The 22,722-nt window shown below is 36.6% G+C and overlaps 1 protein-coding gene across 4 annotated transcripts in view; it reads right to left on the bottom strand.

The window, feature by feature from the left end:
- SLC15A2 (solute carrier family 15 member 2) overlaps window positions 1-17,465 on the bottom strand; it is a 67,632-nt gene extending 50,167 nt beyond the window's left edge. For 2 of the 4 annotated variants that reach the window (XM_040484665.1, XM_040484664.1), the window contains exons 1-12: window positions 17,289-17,464; window positions 15,179-15,266; window positions 14,442-14,583; window positions 10,875-10,967; window positions 9,453-9,552; window positions 7,527-7,617; window positions 7,181-7,258; window positions 2,366-2,448; window positions 1,823-1,909; window positions 1,563-1,652; window positions 1,426-1,470; window positions 360-392 (exon numbers count right to left, since the gene is read on the bottom strand). In XM_040484665.1, coding sequence (XP_040340599.1) covers window positions 360-392; window positions 1,426-1,470; window positions 1,563-1,652; window positions 1,823-1,909; window positions 2,366-2,448; window positions 7,181-7,258; window positions 7,527-7,617; window positions 9,453-9,552; window positions 10,875-10,967; window positions 14,442-14,583; window positions 15,179-15,266; window positions 17,289-17,426 — 1,068 coding nt within the window. In that variant the 5' untranslated portion in view covers window positions 17,427-17,464. Of the gene's footprint in view, window positions 1-359; window positions 393-1,425; window positions 1,471-1,562; window positions 1,653-1,822; window positions 1,910-2,365; window positions 2,449-7,180; window positions 7,259-7,526; window positions 7,618-9,452; window positions 9,553-10,874; window positions 10,968-14,441; window positions 14,584-15,178; window positions 15,267-17,288 lie in introns of all 4 variants that reach the window. The other 2 variants (XM_040484663.1, XM_040484662.1) reach the window with 2 other exon arrangements.
- Between the last annotated feature and the right edge of the window lie 5,257 nt (window positions 17,466-22,722).

The following is a 22,722-nucleotide window of genomic DNA, read 5'->3' as shown; positions in this document are numbered from 1 at the left end:
TGGGGATTATTAAACAAGGGCTTAAAAAAGAACTGGGAGTCACCCAATTGTGTTTTACTCACACAACAAAGCCTTACACTTTCTTGGACAATATTTCCAAAATACTGTCTTGACATGGAAAAAAAAAAAAACCCCGGGCTTATACTTCTCTTGTGAGATCAAAATTCACTCTACTTGGAAGTGGGCAGGATGTGAAAGAGAAGTGTGGGGCAAAAGGAGAATATTTTCACCCCTATCCTTAATCCTCCTCAGCATACAAGGAAACAAACATCCAGTTATATTTGGTAATCCTGATATTACAGGTAGAAGTATAGATAAGGAAAGCCATAAATCCCCATGAGTATAGAGAAAACTCCTACCTGCATCTGGTCAGGCTGAAGCACAAAAACACCCTGAAAAATTATAATAAATTACACTTTGATGGTGGCTAAAGACAAGAATAGTTTGGATCAAAAATATTGCTAATTAGTAGGAGAGATACATAAGATAAAATTCACCAGGTCTTTAGTTCAGGGCCATGGTTGCACTTCTAAGGGTATTTGGGGAAACAGACTAGGAATGGCTTCAGGCAATGCTTGCTGAATGCAGGTAGGCCTAAAGGAGAATTTTCTTTTTCCGTGTACTATGGTTTTCTTGAGAGAGAGTAGAGTCAGTGTGTTTTTGTTAATTTCAGTAACTGCAGTTGTAGGTGATAATGTGCAGAACACAATGTTATGGTTAGGATAATGACTTCCACTAACACACAGTGTTTCCAAAGTTGTTCTCCAGGGGTCAACGAGAGAACAACCATAGTAAATTCTGGACAACCAGAGAAAGGGAAAAGGTAAAATTATAGTTTGCAGGCTCCAAATAGACTGGTTAATAAAATCTTGGTATCATTCCACCCTGTCCTCTTCACAACTGAGATGGTAGAAAAACAATATAATAATCTAAGTAGAACAACTGAGAGCCTAGATGAGACTCTGAGTTTGCTAAAGAATGGAGATTGGAAAAACAAAATGCTTACAACTTTCCCATTCCTTGTCCATGTACAAAGTACCACATTTCTAGGTCCTCTACACGAACCTGGGATGGGCTAAATGTGTAGTGGCACCAATCAAATCCAATGCTACTATGCCCCAGGAAGGCTTAGATGGGAGAAAACATTCTCTTTCCCAAGTCTCTATCATTTCATTTACTCTCTTCTCAGTACTTCCTTGTATACATTTAAACCTTTCCATCTTTATATTCTTGATTTCTAAAGAGAAGATTCTGTGTTTTTATTTCTAGACTAGCTTTTTAAATTTTGCCTACTCAGTACCTTCATGTTAAAGGCACCTCTCTTATGATCTTGTCAGTTTTCAGGCAAAAACACAAAGAAATTAATTTTTCCCTAATATGGATTGTAAAGAAAATAATAGATTTCTCTGGAAAATCTTTTCTCACCAGATTCCCATTCATCCTTGTGGCTTGCAAGGTCCATCGTGAGCCCTAGGGGTGACAGATGCTATTATGAGAAATTCCTTTCCTGTGAGAGGAAAAGGGCTGGAATAAGGAGTTGTTTTCAAAAGAACCTTTCTTACCTGCTGATCCAAAAGAGCCCAGAACATGGGAAGTGGGATATATAGGAATAGTACCCTGGTCAGTGCCTTCACATCCATAATGAGCTGCTTCTGCAAGAAAGGGAAAGAAGGAACAGGCTGAATTTCTAGACTTGGTTTTTTGTTTAGAGTAGAAATGTCCCAGAACAGTAAGAGAAGAAGTCAAATGCAGTAAGAGGGAATCAGTTTGGACATTAAAAATCTCCATGGAGGCATAAGATATTTCTGTACTTCCAACTTACTGGGTATTTCTCAGCTGCCCAGTCCAGCCAGTGCTGTCGCTTAGGAATGTCCCCAGAGCGGTTGTTGAAACGGTTGGAAATAGCAAACTAGGGCAGAGCATAAATATCAGAGCATAGATACCAGACCATAGATATCAGAAGTGTGACAAAAAGAAAGCATCCCATGCCTTTTCTAATTCATTATCCCTTCCCTCAGATACACATACTTTAATTGACTTACTCCAACCCTTTGATTTCATCAGACATTGAATACAGAATATTTCAGATATAATTTTAAACTATTCCTGCATTCTATTGGCAACATATATTACATATACACATTTCAGAAGATTTTTGTCAATTTACAAAAATGGTTACATTATTTTTTTTACTTAATGGTTAAGTAGAGACACAGAGGAAGACTGATTAATCTCAGTTTGCCAAAAGGTACAGAAGTAGAACAGAGTCATTGGGAAAAATGTATACTCATGTTTGAAAGCCTATATGCTCAGCATAGCGTCTCTCTCCCATTGATTGAAAAAGGCAGGTAAACAATTCACTCACCCAGATACACTTGACAACTTGACTCACTATGTTTCCTTCAGGAGGTGGTTTTCTGTATATTTTGCTTCCCATTGCAAACACAACTGCAGTTGATACACGAACAAGGTTCTTAGCTTCTCATTCAGCACATTCAGTATGTCAGTACTAAGGACAGGCTGCTGAAGTGTTAGGAGTGACTGGCAAAGCTTATAAAGGGAGGAGACTGAGTTAAACTTCTTGACTTTGGAATTACACAAATTATGGGATCCCAGAGAAGAATAAAATGGTCAATTGTTAAGTAATCTGTTGAGACTTTCTTGTGCCACAGAAATCAAAGTCATTTCTGAATTCTTTTTCCTCCATCTCTACATCTGATATGTTACCAACTTTAATTGAGACTCTCTTCAACATATTTCCTATCTGCCCCTCTTTTGTATTACTACTGCTAGGACTCTTGTTTAGTACCTTAGAACCTCTACCCTGGATTATTAAAATGGCTACCAACTAGTTTTTCAATCCCTGGTCTCTTCCTTCTCTTATCTGATGCCAAATTAAAACCTTCTTTCTAGGACCTACCTAAAAAGCCCAAACTCCTGGCATGAAAGCTCTTCCCAAATTCATTATTATCCTAATGGCTATTATTATCACTATCCATCTATCGAAGGTTTACTATTATATGTAAAGTGTTAAGCATTTTATATACATTAACAGATTTAACCTGAAAAACATGTACTACTCTCTCCATTTTATTGCAGAAATTGAAGATAAAAGAAATTAAGCAATTTGTACAGATTACATAGTTATAAAATGTCAGAAACTGTATTTTTGACCTGAGATTTGTCTGACTCAAAAATAATATATGCTATTAACGACCATAAAGCATCTCATTCACTCATTCTTACACTAGACACTTTGCTAGATAAAAAAAGACGTGGCCCCTGTGGAGCTCACCTCAATCTACTATTTCCTACTTTATGTTTCATTATTTCCCATTAGGTACTCTACACTCTAACCACTATTCATCATTCTTACAAAAATAATTCTGTGCTATTACTGTACATGAGCTCATTCTCTTTTCCTTACCCCATATTCTTTAACCACATCTTCACAGCTAATTGTAAGTGAATTTTATTTTCTTATTTTTTTCTACATTCCAACTAACCAGCAATTAGATGATATTATTTTTATAATTATGAAATACTAAATATTATTTTTTTCAAGCTTATTAACTAAATTCAGCAGGAAGACTCTATCTTGGTACTGTCCCAGATGTATTTCCCTCCTTAATGGATTTCCCAGCTCCAGCAAGATGTCCCTCTAGAAGTTCTTCTACCAAAGGTGTCTTTGTCAGTGACCAGCAGCACTTTATAGTATCTTTATGCACCAGAATGACTGAGTCCCCTTACTTTTCCTTACCTTAACTTTCTAAATTCTCTTACTCTCAGTCAGATTGCCTTTATCACTTTTTCTTCATTCATCCTCTGTTTCCCCAAAGCTTGTCCAAATAGCACGCTTTACTTACCACAGGCTTCTTATTGTTGACAGAAAAAATGGCTAAGAGAAAGGATGCTAATCCTGGGAGACAAGTGGGCAGCAAAAGAGGTATCTAGACAAGAGGAAGATTTTGGAGGGGAAATAGACCACTCCTAAAACTAAGAATGATCCTAGAAAGAGGCTAGAAATATCAATAGTAGAGTGGACAGTGGACTGATAAAAGGAAGGCCAGGTAATTATCTGGGTAAGATCACACTTAAATTTCAAAGCCACTTAACTGAAGAAGAGGAGTAGGAACCTTAAGTTTCTCTACTAATTCTTTCTTGCAGTAGATGATGTTGCCTCCTACTTCATAAAGAAAACACAAGCCTTCACATAGGAATTGTCTCAACTTCCTGACACAAAATCTATTAATTCCTATATCTACAGCTATCCTCTTCTCCCTCCAGTTAGTTGAAGGTGATGTTCCTCCTCTGTACAAAGGTAATTCTGCCACGTGTGCTTTTATACTGATTACACTGTCTTTTTCTCACATCTTCAACTTCTTTCTCTACTGGAGTCTTCCTAATGATATTCAAGCATGCCCAACATACTCTCTTGACTCCATGTCCCATTCAGCTATACATACCATTTTCCCTTTCTTACCTCTTATTCACTTCTCATTCTACTCTAATCTGTCTTGAATCCACCAATCTATCATAACTGATATCACCAAATTAGTGACCTTCTTGTTGCTATATTCAATGGGGATTTTTCTCCCTTATCTCACTTTCCCACTTAGTAACATTTGTTACTCTGAACAATTCCCTTCTTGAAATCCTCTTAGAATCCAAGATAGAACCCCTACCATTTTAGCCATTCCTTCTTAGTCTCATTTGTGAGCTTTTTCTTTTTGCCTATCTTGTAATACTGGCATTCCTCGGGGCTCTAACGTAGCCCTCTTTTACTTTAGTTTTACTATCTCTTAATTATTTAATCTATTTTTATAGCTTAATTGCTCTTCATACACTACTAGCTCCAGATCTTTATCTACAGCCCAAACATTTCTTCTGAGCTTTAAACCTGTATTTCCAGATAGCTCTTTGATAACCCCAATTATATTTTCAAAGACATCTAAAATGTAATGTATGCCAAACTAAATTCATTAGTGTAATGATCCCACTATCTACCTAATTGCTCAAGTCAGAACCCTAATATTCATTGATTTATCTTCTCCATCACTTCACATTTCTAATCATATCAAGTTTTGTCAATTTTACCAGGGCTGACACTAGTCTGAGCTGAGTGAGACACTCACCTTGAGCACAAAATTTTAAATAATGCCAAGAATTCAGTAGTCAAGATAAATAATATCCTTACTTCACCCTTAACCCATTCTTTCTCCACATTATGGTCAGAGACACAACTGAGAAATAAAAATCTAACAATCATTCCTCTGTTCAGAATCTTTTTGTAGGTCCCTAATGTTTTGATAAAGTTCTAATTCCTTAAGACTTAAAAGGCCGTTCGTTATCTGGTTTTTGTCACCTTTTTCTCTTTATCTTTCTCATTTATACCTGGGGCAATCCGGAATTCCTCTAAGGCCTTCAGATATGTCACAATTATCTCTCATTTCCTTGTCTTACAGATATCATGTCTTCTTTGATTAACTCCTGCTAATCTTTTAGGCCTCATCTTAGATACCATTTGTTTAGGCAAACATTTTCTGAGCTTCAGAGTTTTAGTCAGACATCCCTCCTTCGTGTTCCTACAACTTTCTCTGTACCTCCCCCACTGTGACACTGATCATACTGTATTATAAATTCCTGTTTACTATGTATGTTTCCCTTTCCTGCTGGACTATATAAGTTTTTTGAAAGCATAAACTCTGTGGCTCTCTAATTCATCAATGTAACCCCAATTGCTACACAGGATTTGCCACATAAAAGGTTCATTAAATAAATGTTTGTTGAATCAATGAATGAAAAGAATAGATGAATAAATTTATAGTGAAAAGCCAGAGAATTATTTATTTGTACCCAGAAAACTGAAGCAGCTAATAATGACAACTAACACTTGTTTAACATTTCATAGTTTATAAAACATTTAACTTATAGTATCTCTTTTTATCTTTATAATTATTCTGATGTGTTAATATTATGATTGTGCCATGATCCAGAGAAGAAGACATAGCACTAAGTGGAAAACCAGGATGATATTTGGGAAAATGTTTGGTTTCAAAGGGAGAAGGAAGCAGGGAATGTATTATCACAGCTCTCCTGGAATAACACAGAAGTTTCCTTGAAATTGGAATTAGAATCTGAGCATTACTATTAACCACCCCCTGGTAGAAAATAATCAGGACTGAACATTGATTCTTTGGGTTCTTTCTTCCTCTATTGAGTTCTTTATGTGTTGCGCTGGATATCTTCCAGGGGGGTGTCACCCAAAGGCTCAGAGTGAGAACAGGTTTCCAGGTCAGTGATTAGGAACAATCACGTCCAAGTTTCCCCTTAGACTGCATAAACTAAGCGACACACACATCCTCTTTCCTCTTCCATTATTGGGTTGTCAGTGGTAAGGAGAATGCCACTTGATCTAACTTGCATCAGTTTCCACCTACTCATCCAACTCCCCTCATTCCCTTTGATCAAGAGAAAACTCCTTGGGAACATTGAAGAGCAGGACAGAAATAGCAAAACCTAGAAGCTACTTTAAAAGAATTAAAAATATCTTCCAATAACCAGATAAATAACTATCAGATGAAATAAGCTAGATTGAGAGAAAGGATTAATTATCTTCCTCGCTTCCTTACATATTGTAGTATAGAATGGTGGATCTCAGCCTTGACTACTCTTTAGAATCACCTAGATATTAAAAAAACTATAGATACCTAGCCTCCATCCTGCAGAGATATTGACTTAATTGCTCCAATATAAGGCACAGGGATTAGTCTTTTTAAAATCTCCCCAGAAAACTTATTAGTTATATAACCTTGGGCATGTTTCTCCCTTTCCTTCCTTCTTTCCTTTGTGTCTTCTTTCTTTCTTTCTTTCTTTCTTTCTTTCTTTCTTTCTTTCTTTCCTTTTTTTCTTTCTTCTTTTTTCTTTATTTCTTTTTCCTTTCTTTCTTTCTTTCTTTCTTTCTTTCTTTCTTTCTTTCTCTTCCTTCCTTCCTTTCTTTCTTTCTTCCTTGGTTTCTGACTTCATTCTGTTAATTTATCTCCAATGTCTAGAGAAAATCCCTACAATAACACTTACCTAATAGGGTTAGTGTGAGGACTGAATAAAATAGTGCTTAGATGATGCTTTTCATGTAGCAGGCATCAGTGATTATTAATTTCCTCTGTCCCAGTGTACTTACCAAGAGCTATCACCATTAGTAATCCTGGAACTCCAAAAGCCAATGCATAGCAGTCTTCCCCAAAACACTGCACATCTCCTAGGCCAGAAGAAAGTAACCTTGAATCTTGAATCTTTGGTGTTCTATTCTGCAAGCTCAAGTTTGTGAGGTCATAGACATAGCCATCCTCTTTCTTCCCATCACCTCATCCATAATCTTTCTTTTGGGCCAGACAAATCAAGATTAAAAGAAATTCTCAGATTTTTAAGCCCTTGAAAAAGTAGAGGATGAAGAGCAGGAAGCCTTGAAAAGATTTTTGACTGGTCAGAGAAAACCTTACACAGGGCCCCTTAGAAAAGATCCTAACCTCTAAGCATGGGTGTGATAAATGTAGAAATCAAGCTCCCTGCATTGATGGAGAGGTAGAAGACTGAGAAATACCTAGTCCGTTCCTCTGCCTGAAAAACAAAACAAAACAAAAAAAAAAACAAAAATAAGTGTGATGTGCCTCCTAGCTCATCTACCCTACGTTCAGACTAAGCTGGAGGTACATGCACAGAAACAGATTCAGATATTGCCTCCATGATATCTGAAAAACATATTAGATATTTTAACACATAACCCATACAAACATTTACCCATCTTTCAAACCTAGTACAAGCATCTTTAACACTCTTATACCCCTCCTGGGAAAAAATGATCATCCTATAATACTGTGCCACTTGTGTCCTATATATGTCCTAATATTAATTTCTTTCCATTAAATGTCTGTTTCATTCAGTAGGCTGAGAGTTCCTTTAGCACAGAAATCATATCTTGCTCATTTTTGTGTTCCCTACTACCCAGCATAGTCCCTGACACATATTACAGACTCAACACATTTTTATAGACTGAATTAATTAAGTGAATGATTGAGTTAAATAGATTTTATGGAATGTGTGGTATAGGAATAGTACTAGAACATAGGACAGTGGGTTAAATTGTTGATCAAGCAGGGTAGTTCACCTAGTACTTATGGGAATTCTGCCAGAGAGTATAAAAGGAAGTCCGTGGGCTTAGAAGTGGTTGGTGGAAACTTGGAAGTAGGTTTGTCTTATTATTGAAATATCTTTGCAGAGCAGTTACTGAATGAAACAACTTTAAAATATAGGGTTTTTGTTTGTTTGTTTGTTTGTTTTTGTTGTTGTTGTTGTTTTTATTCATTATGCTTCATTCTGGTACCACAGATCTTTTCCTGACACGGTAGCACAATCTGTCCTTCCCTATTTTCTGTTTACAGTGTTTGCTTCCTCTTCTGGCCCCCTTTTAAATCTATTCCACTCACCTATTTGTACAGTTCATTGTGCCTAGAATCCCAAAGGTTGCCAAAGGTCGGTATTTCTCCAAAGTCAGCAAGCAATTATGATCTATGGTACCCCGGACAGATAGGGAATATAAAATAATAACTCAAGTGGTCCGAAGGGGAGGAGATACACAAGAAGCAGGACACAGAGAAAGAACAGAGAGACAAAAACCAGAAACATGAGAAATTGCTATAGATGAGGGAATAATACATGAAGACAGACAAAAAAGAAAAGTGAGAACAAAAGAGAGAAAGCCAAAAATGTTGCCTATTTAAAAATAGACTACGTTCCCTGCCTAATTATCAAGCTTCCTCGTTTAGACCCATTTGCAGCTTATTCATACCTGTTCCCCGCCCTCCCCCCCTCCCCATTAATAGTGGAAAGTAGGAAAAGAGGAAATGATCATTCAGACAAGTTCATCTATAGAATCTCATTCTATTTTATTCTGAACGATCATTTCCCCCTTTCATAGGATTTCAGCCAGATGTGCTTAAATCATCTCTACACTGCTTATTATCTCCCATTCTCAAAGTACCTACCAAGGTTCTTCTCAAATACTTCAAGTGAGAGTAAACTCACTGCTTCAAACTCTTTTGGAATTTTTCCTTCCATCAAGCAAAAAACTTCCTATAGCTTTCACCCACTAGTTCTGGTTTAATTACTATCAATATTTATAGACAGTTATAATATTCTCTTTAATTCTTACCTTATATAGGTTGAATATCTCCAATTCTTTCAACCTTTCTTCATAAGATGTGTCTTAGTCCATTCACTACCCTGGTTACTTTCCTTTGAACATGTTTCAGTGTTTCTATTAATGACTAGTACCCAGCACCTAATAGAACTCCTGACCTGTGGATTACTTCAGTCTTGCCAAATAGCTACCTGCTAGGTACCTTTTTAATGTCTGCTCTACGTTCTTGAAAACACAGAAATAACAGGTCTCTTACATGTTTTTCTTCAAACTGGTCTCCACCAAAAGCTGCCACGCAGGGCTTGATACCTCCTGTCCCCAAAGCTATTAGACTCAGGCCAACCAATGATAAGACTCTGAAATGGAGAGGTAAGGATATAACCATATTGATATGAAGCACAACTGCAGAAATTGGATGTACAAGAGCAAAGATTCCTTTCACATTTCTTCACATTTCTGCAGGCACTTTCCATCTGCCTTCATTCCTCTGAGAGACCCAGAGACACTTAAAATATTTATGACCTTTGAGCCTCTGCCAGAAAGTATGCATTGCAGGGGGGCATTTTGTCCCTGACAGTTCCATTTACCCTTTGTGTGCAATAGATAGAAGCAGATACTGAAGGAATTTCACAGTTAAAGCACTGTTTTCAATCTTGTCTTAATTTAAGGAATATACCAACAGAAGGGCCTTATAAACACCTATTCCATATACGCTTCCTAAACACAAAATAAAATGTTAAAATCATTTATGATTAATAGGAGAAGTGTCACTTTTTGTTGGGACGCTGAGAGGGAGGTATCTAATATTTATTAAATTTTAAAATTCTTAATTCATTAGATAAATACATGTGTAGGCAGATTATAAACATGAATACATGTGATCTACTTCTTGAACAACTGTAACCCTCCTCTTTACTGACTGAATCAACTGACATCAGTATGTATCAAATGCCTCTGGCCTAATAAACATCAATGGCTTAAATAAAGAGGGATAGAGCAATTGGAATATATGGAACTTAAATGAAAATAATCCAAGCTTTGGATAGGATTTCTGCAATGCACACTATAAAGAAATATTATGCACATTTTTAGTCCTAGCAAAGTACAGATGTATGGGCGAATAGGTGGGGAAATATGAGGGGCATCAAGTTTTAATAATTGTCTCTAAGAGGGGTGCCTGGGTGGCTCAGTCAGTTAAGTGTCCAACTTCAGCTCAGGTCATGATCTCACAGTTCATGAATTTGAGCCCGAGACAGGCTCTGTGCTGACAGCTCAGAGCCTGGAGCCATATTCAGATTCTTTGTCTCCCTCTCTCTGCCCCTCCCCTGCTCATGCTCGGTCTCTCTCTGTCTCAAAAATAAACAAAAACATTAAAAAAATTAAAAAAAATAATTGTCTTTAAGAATATGATGAGTTTTTATGAAAAGGAAACTAGCTAGGCATTCTACAAGTCTCCAAATGTTTAATAAAAACAAATGAGGACAGCTAAAGTAGGCAAGAGTTCAACTGATCACAAAATAATTTTTTTTTCTCAACCACTTTGGTAATAAAACAATAGGTTGGAAAATAAAGGGACATCTCTGGTAAGAAAATAGAAAATAACCTGTAATGAATGTGTGAGACATTGACCTGTCTAATGAAAGAAAAGTTGTTCAGTTTATTCCATGATTTTACTCACGTGTGTACCATTTGTCCCCCCAGTATTGGTAAGGCACCCAAGGACTTGACCACATGGCCAAGCACATACACCAAGGAGAGATAGATGATTGTCCTGTTGAGAGAGTTAAATCAGTCAGTCTACAAACAGAATCGAGAGAGTTGAGTAATACAGACTCAGAATTCATACTGTTCTCAGTGCCAGAATAAATGGAATGGAAGGAGGAAGGGGAGGAGGAGGAAAGAATTACCTGAGAAATGTACATAGATATAGGAGTGGTAAATGAAGTAAACAGACCAGAAAAAAGAGAGAGCAACTCTTTACCCGGTAGTGTTAGAGGTAATGGACATTCCCTTCAAGCTTTTTTCTCATATATGACCTGTCCTTTTCCCCACTCACTCTACACTGGTTGGATCCACTGGTTGGATTTGTATCCACTGGTTGGATTTGCAGCAAATGATGTTTTAAACTATGAGAACCACGACAATAGGTTACTTTGACCAGAGGTGTTGTTATCAAGGAATGTCTTTGGCACTAGAAATAATAGGAATCAAGAAAAAAACTGCAGGTAAATAGGAAAAAAGAATGAGTAACATAAAGAACTTTCTCTAAACCCAACCAATGGGATGGATAGAAAGGCTCTCAGGTTCAGCCTGATTACTCGAACACTTGGGTTAATTGTAATCCCTACCACAGTTACCTCATGTTCAAGTTATCAAGGGTAAGAAAGGAGTCAGGGACTATGAAGAGACTGCCCAGTGATAAAGGCCATGCAGTTGGTAGGGACTTCTTGTGTTGTTTTTCCAAGAAATCTGAACGTCAAATAGGAAGTGGAACAGCGAAGAATTCCAGGAAGAACATATGTAGAGATTTACACACTAAAATATAGCACACTACTACCTTTATGATATATTCCTTATGTGCATTACCATGCCAGCATTCTCTTTAAATATAAGTAGAATGTTAGTACTAGAAAGAACCTTGGAGATTATATAGTTTACACCTGTGATTTTAAAGTGTTATATGCTAATGTGGAATATAAAGAATGAAATGAAAGTATCAGACAGAGGCTGGATATGCCATCAATCTCAGGTTGTGGATTTCTTATTCTAAATGCCTACTCTCTTTCGGTTGGCTCTCCAGGGAAGGGACCTTAGAGGGTTTATAATGGCAAGTAGGGTATAAGAAGTTGGGTGACTAATCCAGGGCATTAATTGCGTATGGCAATTAATATCAAAGGAAGGGGACAGGCTTTCCCAAAAGGCATGTAGCATCTTCTAGAGAAGAGTTTTCTTTGTTGGAATAAAAAGAATAAATAGAAGGGGAATGAAAAAGGACTGAAAGAAAGACCAGTTATCATGAACCCAAAAGAGACGATCTCTACTAGATCATCACAGAGAAAAAAACAAAAGAAGTGTAAGCTGGAATAATAGAATCTGAGTAGGGAGATCAGAGCAATATCAGATTGTTGGACTAAATGGATAAAGGAAGTATAAGTGGTTTAGAAAGAAAATAAGCAACATTTTAGGTGAAAGGCTCAGGAAATTAGTCTAGGATATGAAGAATATAAGAAAGAGGAAGCTAATGGTAGGAAACTTTAACAGAAAGAGAAAGAAGTCAAGATAGACTTGGACATTCTGCATTTGAAAGGGGGTCATTGAAATCCTAACCACAGGAAACAAAAGTTTTCTGGATAGACTTGACCAATCTTTCGTTTGCAAATGAGGAAGGTGAAATCCTGAGAGGTCAAAGAACCTTCCTAGAGTGACATTCTAATTAATTAGTATTAGGGTTAGGTATAGAACTTCTACTTTCTAACTTACAGCCCAGTGTTCCTTCAGTTTTAATATAGACAAGTTAATGTGGAAAAGGAAAGGAAAGAGGGAGAGGTTTTAAGTTTTATTTCACGACCAGAGCCATTTTTAATGAGAGTTTAGGAACTGAGAAGGAGTATGTGCAGTGATGGCAGAGAAAGAAACCTAGCATGAAGAGGGGCAGCTCTGATGAGACAAAAAATATAGGAGAGGGAAAAAACATGCTATATACCTACTCAGAGAAAGAGAAAGGAGATGGTAGTAAACACATTCATTAAGAGAGTGGCTGTAAGTCCAAACCAATAGGCATGGGGACACAGAGCATAAAAACCACACTAGAGACTATGACTAAAAATGTTTGGCTCTCTTAAAAGCAACTTGACATAAAAAAAAAAAAAAAAAAGCATTCTAGCTTGTGGTCAGCCCTCTCAGTAGATGTTTATAGAAATCATGAAAAGCCATATCCATGCTTCAATCTTAAAGGAAGTCATTTTAAAAATAAATAAAAGTACTAGGGCATTTATGGGAGTCTTTTATTCTATAACTGAATAAAGGTCATGACTTATACTTTTTATTCTGCATATAGTACCAATCTCCTATCTGGATGGACTTGGTAACCAATATTACACAAGTAGCAAACATAATCCACCATCTTTCTCTCAAGTCAAGAAACTGTATTCACTACTGTGTTATGGTTGTAGTTATATATTAAATGCTAAGTAAACACTTTAGAACAATGAATATATATAAGCCAAGTGAGATATAAACCAATGTTTACTAGAGAGGATTCCTTGGAATACTAGGTCCACAAAATATCCTGAAAAAATATTCCATGGTGAAATAAGTTTGGGAATTACTACATACCATAACACAGCATAACATAATCACTACATAACATAACATAACAATTTCGTGGAAATTGTACAGTGTGTATTAGCATGTTAAAGGCTATAAGAAGTCATGCAGTAAAGAAATCTTTTTAACTTTGTTCAGCCTAGCATTTTCCAAACTTATTTGACCATGAGAGCTTTATCTTCCTATATTACACTCATTGTATCCTATCAACAAATTTCAACAAAATGCTCTTCGAGAAATACTAATTAAGACAAATCCATAGATGACAAAGCCATAGAAAATAAGTTGGGAATGGATAGCCAAGATCCATTCATTTCTAGCCTATGAGGATAATGTTGTAGGGGAAACTATAACATCCCATAAATGTCTCTTGGTGCTATTTTCAGAGACTTAAAAGGCGCAGAACTGAATAGACCATCAGTGTAATTCATGAAAATATTATATTCTTAAGAAACAAACCACAGAAAGAGTTTAGAGAAAAGAAACAGTAAAACAGCTAAAAAGGGGGACTCATAAGAATATACTAAAGAAGTTGGGATGATTCGCTCTGGAGAAGAGATGGAGAGTATATGAAGTAACTACACTGAGGTCTCTAAAATTATAAATTTTCTGGTGGGTAGCAATCTTTATCATCCCTGAGATTATAACAAGAATTGGTTTTAAACTATAGAATGGGAGATTAAAATTAGATTTAAGGAAAATAAAAATAAAACAATTCCTGATTGAAAAGGATGCAAAAAAAAATGGAAGAAAAGTGATAATGAAGAGAGACAGTCTTTCTGTGTTGTCAATCTTAAAGAGATATATATTTGTCATGGATGACACAGTATATTTTTGCTTGGAAGCAAGCAGCAAGAAGTGGAAAAATCTCTGCACAATTAATCTGCAATGTGGGGATGTGACCGCCCATCTTCCTTACTTGAATTTTCCCAGCCATGAGTCAGCAATGGCTGCTCCCAGGATGGGAGTGAAATAACAGAGGCTGCTGAAGGCATGGTATATAGATGTGGAGGTGTCTTCATTCCAGTGCAGGAAATACAGGAAATACAGGGTCAGCACAGCTGAGGTGAAAAGGGGTAAAGAAAACAAGACAGATACATTAAAATGATTTATGGAGAAGTATATTTCAGCTCTGGTCTTTCAAGGTGATCTTGACCTTCAACACTACTATCAGTGAAGTGACTGAGGAGTGACCGTCAGGCAGTAAAAGCAGGGACCATGGACATTGTGGGAGTGAATGAGGCTATGCTTAGTGTACAAATGTGGTATTTCTCCCTTAAGTCCATGTACATACATAGCATTTAAGCCAATCCCAAAGATGCTTCCAATGTCACGGCCTTCTCCTTCTCAACAATAGACCTGAGAAACAGGTCTGTTCATAGACCTGAGAAACATGTATGAAAATAGAAGGAAGTTTTCACACTTATATTCTTACAGACTGTTTTCTGGTATCTGTAAGGCCTTTCTGTTCTTGGCTTGTCACTAGGTGAAATCCCATGCAGTATTCATTGGCAATGTTTGCCAGAGGAAAAGATCAATATGGATAAAGGTAGAAAGTGTGGATAAGGGAAATAAGTACATAAAGAAGACCACGTGTTTCCCAACATGGGGTGAGGGTGAGTGGAGAAGAGAAAGAATTTAGGACACAAAAATTACCTTTCATGCCATAATAGGAAAAGCGCTCACAGAATTCATTCACCACAATGAAGGCAATGCTCAGTGGATAGTTGGAGCCACAAATTTTCTATGAAATAAAAAGGCAGTGGTTCAAGCATGAGCTTTTCCCCTCTATTTAATCACTATATTGCTCTATGACAGACAAATTCATTTACTTGAAATCACCATGATAGGTAACGTGAAGCAAAGGCCCCTACTCTTCATGAAACAGCTATTATCACACTAAAAAGTACTTGCATTGCTGACTTAGGAGTAATAGAAGCTATTTTGAATATTACTTTGTTCCTCATTCATTTAACATGGAACTGCTCAGACATTCCTTGACCCTACATACCAGGACCTCCCATCTACCTACAAGCAACTGAAAAGCCTGGGGCTCTGAGTAGGAGAATAATCATACTTATTTCTAAGAGCAGAACAAAGAATTAGCCTATAGAGCATTTGACATCCAAGCAGTTACATTTAAATGGGTACTTTTCTTAAAGTTTATTTATTTATTTTGAGAGAGAGAGCACGAGTCGGGGAGGAGCAGAGAGGAGAGAGAGAGAATCCTAAGCAGACTCCGTGCTGCCAGTGGTATTTCTCCCAACATGGGGCTTGAACTCATGAAACTGAGATCATGACCTGAGCTGAAACCAAGAATTGAATGCTTAACCAACTGAGCCATCCAGGCGCCCCCGAAGCAGTTACTTTTAGAGGTCAATAACCTCCTTAGTTCTACTGTTTGAACTAACCTCTCTTGTTCCCACCTTCCCTGTTCATGATACCAGGAGGATCCTGGCAATATGATGGCTTACCACTCAGAGCCTGGTGGAACCAGGCTCAGAGTCCAGCTAGATTCCTAAAAGTAAGCTGATTGATCACCTTGAACTTAGAGAGTTCTTAAATCTTATAACATTAAATGTCCACTCTTCCTATGAAAGTCATTCTATAACATTTCCTTGTTAATCCTATTGGACATTAAAAGGACTATATGCTGTATCAGTCAGTATATAAGGAATGTCATGTTTAATTTCAAATCCGTACCCATTATGATTGCCCAACTTACATGAGGTGGGGAGGGAGATACTTTGGACAGTCAAATCTCATCATGAAATTTATATTGCCTCTTATTTCATAAGAAATAACACGCATCTTTGTAAGCAGCCTTAAATTTTCTGGGACCAGAAGAGATATAACTAAATAAATAGATGAAGTAACAAATTAATGTTTTCATTTTTTTACCTATATAGATGGATATAAACAACCCTCCTAGATATTAATATATATTAATATATTAACTTGCTAAAAAGCTTCTTACTTTCCCATCTCACAGCTTGAGAATTATACAACCTAGAGTTTAGTTAATACACTTTACTAGCTATGTAATATCGTCACTGGCTGTGTTAACATATTAACTCTGGACATACTACTATACCTGTTTTTATGTTTACTTTCATTATTCCAAAGAAATAGGAATACTACCACCTCTTGGCACATAGTGAGAACTCAGTAAATATTGGCTATTATTACTATATCCTCTCCACTTACAGGATTTTGATATGAAGGTTGAATGAGATAACGAATTTGGAAGTGTTTCACAAGTATATAATGCAAACATTATTACTTCTTTGTTTCTCTGTCCTGTTTCCCACTGTAAACTGGCACACATAATGACAGACACTGCATCTATTCTAAAACTTTCCTTGGTGTCCAGCATAAGACTCTGAATCCAGGGGGAACGAAGGGCTGAGTTTTTATACTGGTAAAGAAAGAACAATTACACACAGTTCTCCAGGCAAGAATGCTTGCCAAGTTTCCCTGGATATTCAAATTGCTTCTTTTTTCACCCCAGAGAAACTCAGAATATACAATGAGATACAGCAAAGTCTTGTATCCCAGCTGAAGAAATCTCACTACCTCTTCCTACTGCTTCTTCTCCTAAGTAAAGAAAACTTCTGGTTAGATTTGGTTTTCAGGTTAATTCTAATTCCAAGTGAGAATAGTTTTTGATACCCTAATACAGCTCAGCCTGACACTCCAGAGGCCAAGAAGAACCAAAAGAGCAAGTCTGTTCCTGTCAGAAGCAGAATTAAATCTGGGGACTCACCGGAGGTGGCTTCTTTGGGAGGCTGAGGGGTTGAGGTGGTACCTCTTCAGTGGAGACAGGTGAAAACAGAGTTTCCTTGGACTCATTTTTCTGGAAGGGATTCATAGCTGGCTCCTTAGTCTCTCTCTCCTCAAGCATTTGGCTTCGGTAGGAAGTTGGGACAGCTGCCAGCCTACTGTGAAAACGGGCACTGGGAGTGGACTAGGTTTAACCCTGTGGGTGTCAGCTTCAGCAGCTGCCTGACCAAAAGCAAAGCATACAGCTATGGGAAAAGAAAGGGTTGGGTCTCAGAGGCTAGTTCAAAATAATGATTAAATAAAAGAGATTGAGGAAGTAAGAAGAACACATCACAAGATGGGGTAAGACAATGCTGGAGAATTGCAAAAGAGTGCAAAATAGCTAAGAATACCATGCCTCAAGTATAGATTGATTTCAGGATCACAATAGCTGCCATTTATTGAACATCTATTATGGCCAACAATAATATATATGTATTACATATGTATTATCTATCTATCTATCTATCTATCTATCTATCTATCTATCTATATTTTAATTCTTAGTACAATCCCCATTTTATAGGAACTAATGTCCCAAGAGGTTGAGTAATTTGTCCAAAGTCGTGTGGTCAGTAAATGGCAGGTCTGGAATTTTAACTGCCATGAGAGATGGGAGATTCATATCAGTAATGCCTATGGACATTATTCAGGAATGGAGGGTATATGGAAATGGAAATGTAGGAATATAGGGGAATTGAAATGCACTGAAGAGAGAAAGTAATCACGAAACTGAATTTGGAAATATAGAAAAGATGTTGATTTTGGTTTTCAACATAATAAAGTTCAACTAGAACTATCCTATAAACAGTTAAAGAGGTGGAGCTAACGAAAATCAGAGAAAAGGGTTGGTGATATACATTTGGAAATCACTCTTCTTCGCTAAATTCAGTCCTTGTGTTTTCATCACTTCAGGATGAATCCATCATTTTATGAATAAAGGAAATTCAATCTGAGCAAAAATTATGAACTGGTCACTTTCTAGATATGATTGCAATCACGATTTTCATCAATACTTAGTGATGATGACAGATGTATTTTATACAGTAAGTCAATGGGGAACAAAAATGTATGATGCCCTTCCAGTTGTTAGTGAAAAGAAAAAAGAAAACTGAGAGAGCTATAAGAAAAATGAGGATAAAACTAACAAGGAAGTCAGAAAACAGGAGAATTAATTATTTTATTTGAGAATATAAGAGAGAACCTAGAACTCTATGTCTTGTGGAATTCTTACATTACCTCTATGAGTAATTTGTTGACAAATAGAGCCAGAATAAACTCTACCCTTCCCTCTCTAAACTCTACCTCAGACTTTGACCATATCTTCTCAGCTTCTATTATACTCCGCATCGCCCTTCTTTCCCACCAACCTTTACCCAGAGTTCAGCTTCATTTTGGACTGTGGCATTAATGATTAAGCTGTAGTTGGTCTTTCAAAAAGTATTGCTTTTCCTGACCTAGGTTGGTTATAACTCTGGATGCAAAACAGTCATAAGTTACTAGTCAAGTTAACCTTAAGATGCCTTGAAGATCTGATTATATCAATGGCTCCCCCTGCTCCAGCCATATACCTCTAAGAATAGCATTTGATCTGGCAGAGCACCTAGAGATGTAATGCACCTGTAGATGCAATGCTCTGATTTATTTGTGCTCTTAGGTACTCCAAATACCAAACTTCAGAGTACTGGCATTGGTTTTCTGATACTTCTTTCTTTTTAATGTTTATTTATTTATTTTCAGAGAGACCAGCAGGGGAGGGGCAGAGTGAGAGGGAAAGAAAGAAAGAATCCCAAGCGGGCTCTGCGCTGTCAGCACAGAGCCCAATGTAGGGCTCAAACTCATGAACTGTGAGATCTTGACCTGAACTGAAATCAAGAGTCGGACACTTAACCGACTGAGCCACCCAAGCACCCCTGATTCTCCTTCTCCTCCTCCTCCTCCTCCTTCTTCTCCTTCTTCTTTTCTTCTTCTTCTTCTTCTTCTTCTTCTTCTTCTTCTTCTTCTTCCTCTTCTTCCCCCTCTTCCCCCTCTTCTTCCCCCTCTTCCCCCTCTCCCTCTTCTTCCTCTTCTTCCCCTTCTCCTCCTCCTCCTCCTCCTCCTCCTCCTCCTCCTCCTTCTTCTTTAGATGAAATTCTTCTTTTGATTATGGCAATACAATGCTAAGATTCATAAAATCAAATAATATCACAGATGGAAGGAATCTTAATCTTGTCCTATGTAAACTAAACTTCCCTGATGGTGAGAGTGATGTTGGGTAATTCATTCATATGTATATTTTTTCATTCATATATATAATGTTTCTATATATATCAGAACAATTCATATGTATATATGTATGCATGTGTACACACACACACACACAGATTTGCAGGCCTTTTTCTTGAAAATTCTTTTTCAATAGACTTGAGTAGGGATTGAAGAACATCTGTTTTTAATAAGCACCTCTAATAATTCTTATGACAGGAATTTAGGGAACACTGGTTTGAAATCCCTCTTCCAGACTAGCTTACAGAATATTATGAAAGAACTCAGAAGGGACAGAACAAGGACTAGAACTCTAGCTTCCTGTGGCCTATTCTAGAGCCCTTTCTATCATATATCAAGATGTCTCATTTTTGCTAAGTTGAAATCAGACAGAAGAATAAAAAGAAAAAATAAAAGAGAAAGCAATTCCTCAATAGAAATCAGCACACACTCTTCAGACACAAAAGAGATAATGGCAGCGGAAGAATCTGAAATATCAGTGATAAGAGTGAAAAATATTTTGGGTCTCAGTGATTATGACAGCAGTGATATTTTACACTCATATTTAGAAAGGAGACAGAAGCCGTAAAATAATAAATACTAATATAGTCAGAGAGAGGAGACAAATGAAATTACAAGAGAATGTGTTAAACAAGGTGTACGAATATAGAGTCAGTACACAGAAATAAATCGTACTTAAATATCAGCAAAAACAAATGGAAAAGGGAATTTAAAAAATGATATTAGCTATAATTGCATAAAAATACCTAGGAATAAATCTAATGAAAATGTCCAAGACCTCACTGTTAAACACTATAGAACGCTATTGAAAGAAATTAAAGAAGATCTAAATATGTATTTAGATGTATTTAGATTTATGTATGAAGACACATACAATGCTCATGACTTAGAAAGTTCATGTTATAAAGATGTCAATATTCCAAATCAACCTATTGTTTCAATACAAAATCCCAATAGGTTTTGTGAGTGTAGAACATGACAAGTTCATTTAAAAAATTTATAGAGGGATGCAAAAAGCCAAGAAGAGCAAAGGCAGTCTTGACTAATAGCAGTGGAGGACTTGCGCTGCCCAATATAAGACCTGTTATAAAACTATAATAATTATAACACTGTGGAATCAACACCAAGCTAGGTAAGGCAACAATGGAACAAAACAGAGTTCAGAAGACCTACACATGTGCTGAGATATCATTAATGACAAAGATGACACTGTGATGCAGTGGAGGAAATGGTTTTCAATAAATAAACACAATCTGGATATCCATATGGAAAAAATTAATTATAACCCTTATCTTACACCATAGGTAAAAAACAATTCTATATAGATTGTGGATCTGCTTTTTAAAAATAAAGCTTTTAGAGGAAAACATAGGAGAACATCTCTGTTCTCTGTGGGATGTTCTCTGTGGCATATGCCAAGATTTCCTAAATAAGACATAAAAATACATTACCATAAAAGAAAAAAAATTGATATGTTGGACAGTATTAAAATTAAGAAGTTTTGTTCACCAAAATACGCATTAAGAGTGAAAATTCAACTCATAGAGTGCAAGAAAATATTCATATTACATATATCTGTCAAAGGATTTGTGTCCAGGCTATATAAATAACTCCAAAAATCACTAACAAAAAGATGCATATCCAGGTTGTTTTGAGTTTCCTATTTTTAATAATACTGTCATAATAACCTTTTATGTAAGTCAAATGTATCTAAAGGATAAATATCTAGAAGTGAGATTGCTAAAAATGTATGTTTTTATAATTTATAGAACTGCCTATCCATTTCCTTTGCTCATTTTCTTAACGAGTTGTTTTACCCCTTCTTGTAAGTTTATAAAATCTATATTTATTGATATTAATGGTCTGCCATTAATATTATAATAATATTATTATGTATTGCAAATATTTTTTCTATTGATCTTGTTTTTTGGACTTTTAAAATTAAGTATAACCTAAAATGCACAAATCTTAAGTGTAAAACTCCATTTTTTTACATTACACAAATGTAATTTTTTTTACACTACACAACCATCACCCACTTAATATAAAATATGTATATGTATTTCTAGCACCTCAGTGCTAGAATAATACTTGCTGCTTCCCTTCTGTCTCCCAGCCAACCCTCCTTCCCCAAAGTAATCACTATTCTGACTTATCACCATAGATTTATTTTGTCAGTTTTGAATTTCACATAGATGGAGTAATACTATTTGTATTCTTTGTGTTTGACTGTGAGACTCGTCTATTTCGTTGTCTGTGACAAGTTTTTTTTTTTTTCCTATTGTTCAGTAGAATTCACTGTACAAATATGCCACAGTTCATTTCCTTCTTCTTGTGTTGATGGACATTTTAGTTGCTCCCAGTTTTTAGGTTGTTTATTGTCAAGTTTGTTTAAACTAGGAACTGTGTTTCCAAGAATCATATTCTTTAGATGGGTCTAGGCCAGAAAGACCTGAGTGAGATTTGGAAAGTGGAAGTGAAGCAGTATGTTTTACTCAGAAAAGTCCAAGACTGGGCAGAGTTCATAAGTCAAACATTTTGAATCACTAAGGCTTTGTCCTTTGCTGATGGATCTGTGTGTATGGGGGAGTGTGTCCGAAGTTCAGGCTGTTTTCAAGTCTTTCCAGATTTTGCTTTTCATCAGGCCCTTTTCAGTGTCTTATGCACATGTACATAGCCCTAGGGTTAGTCAGGAGTGTGTGAATAGCTTGGTGCATGCACATAGCCTATTCTCAAATGTCATTGTCCTAATTAGGATTACAACCTCAGGCTAGTAGGGCTAAGCTCTTGGCTCTTCTCCACTGGCCAGCATCTGCGAGGTCACTTCCTCATAAAATGTTGCAGGGCATGAATGTCCCCTACTCCCACAAACTGAGTGAGTCCCCTTCATGAGGGCAGGGTGGGTAGGAGAGCTATCAACCTTCTTAGAAGATTGTTATGATGTTTTTTTTTCCATTTTTTTTTTTTTTTTGTCTTTCTCTGATTTATTTCACTTAATACACTCAAGGCCCATCCATGTTGCTACAAATGGCAAGATTTCATTCTTTATTTGTGGCTCAGTAGTAGTCCATTATGTATGTGTACATCTTCTTTAACCATTCATCCATCAATGA

The sequence above is a fragment of the Herpailurus yagouaroundi genome, unplaced genomic scaffold (genome assembly GCF_014898765.1).
Source record: "Herpailurus yagouaroundi ecotype Mexico unplaced genomic scaffold, PumYag 162, whole genome shotgun sequence".
Classification (NCBI taxonomy): Eukaryota; Metazoa; Chordata; class Mammalia; order Carnivora; family Felidae; genus Herpailurus; species Herpailurus yagouaroundi.
The sequence above is the reverse complement of the archived record's forward strand: the minus strand, read 5'-3'. Positions and strand labels throughout refer to the sequence as shown.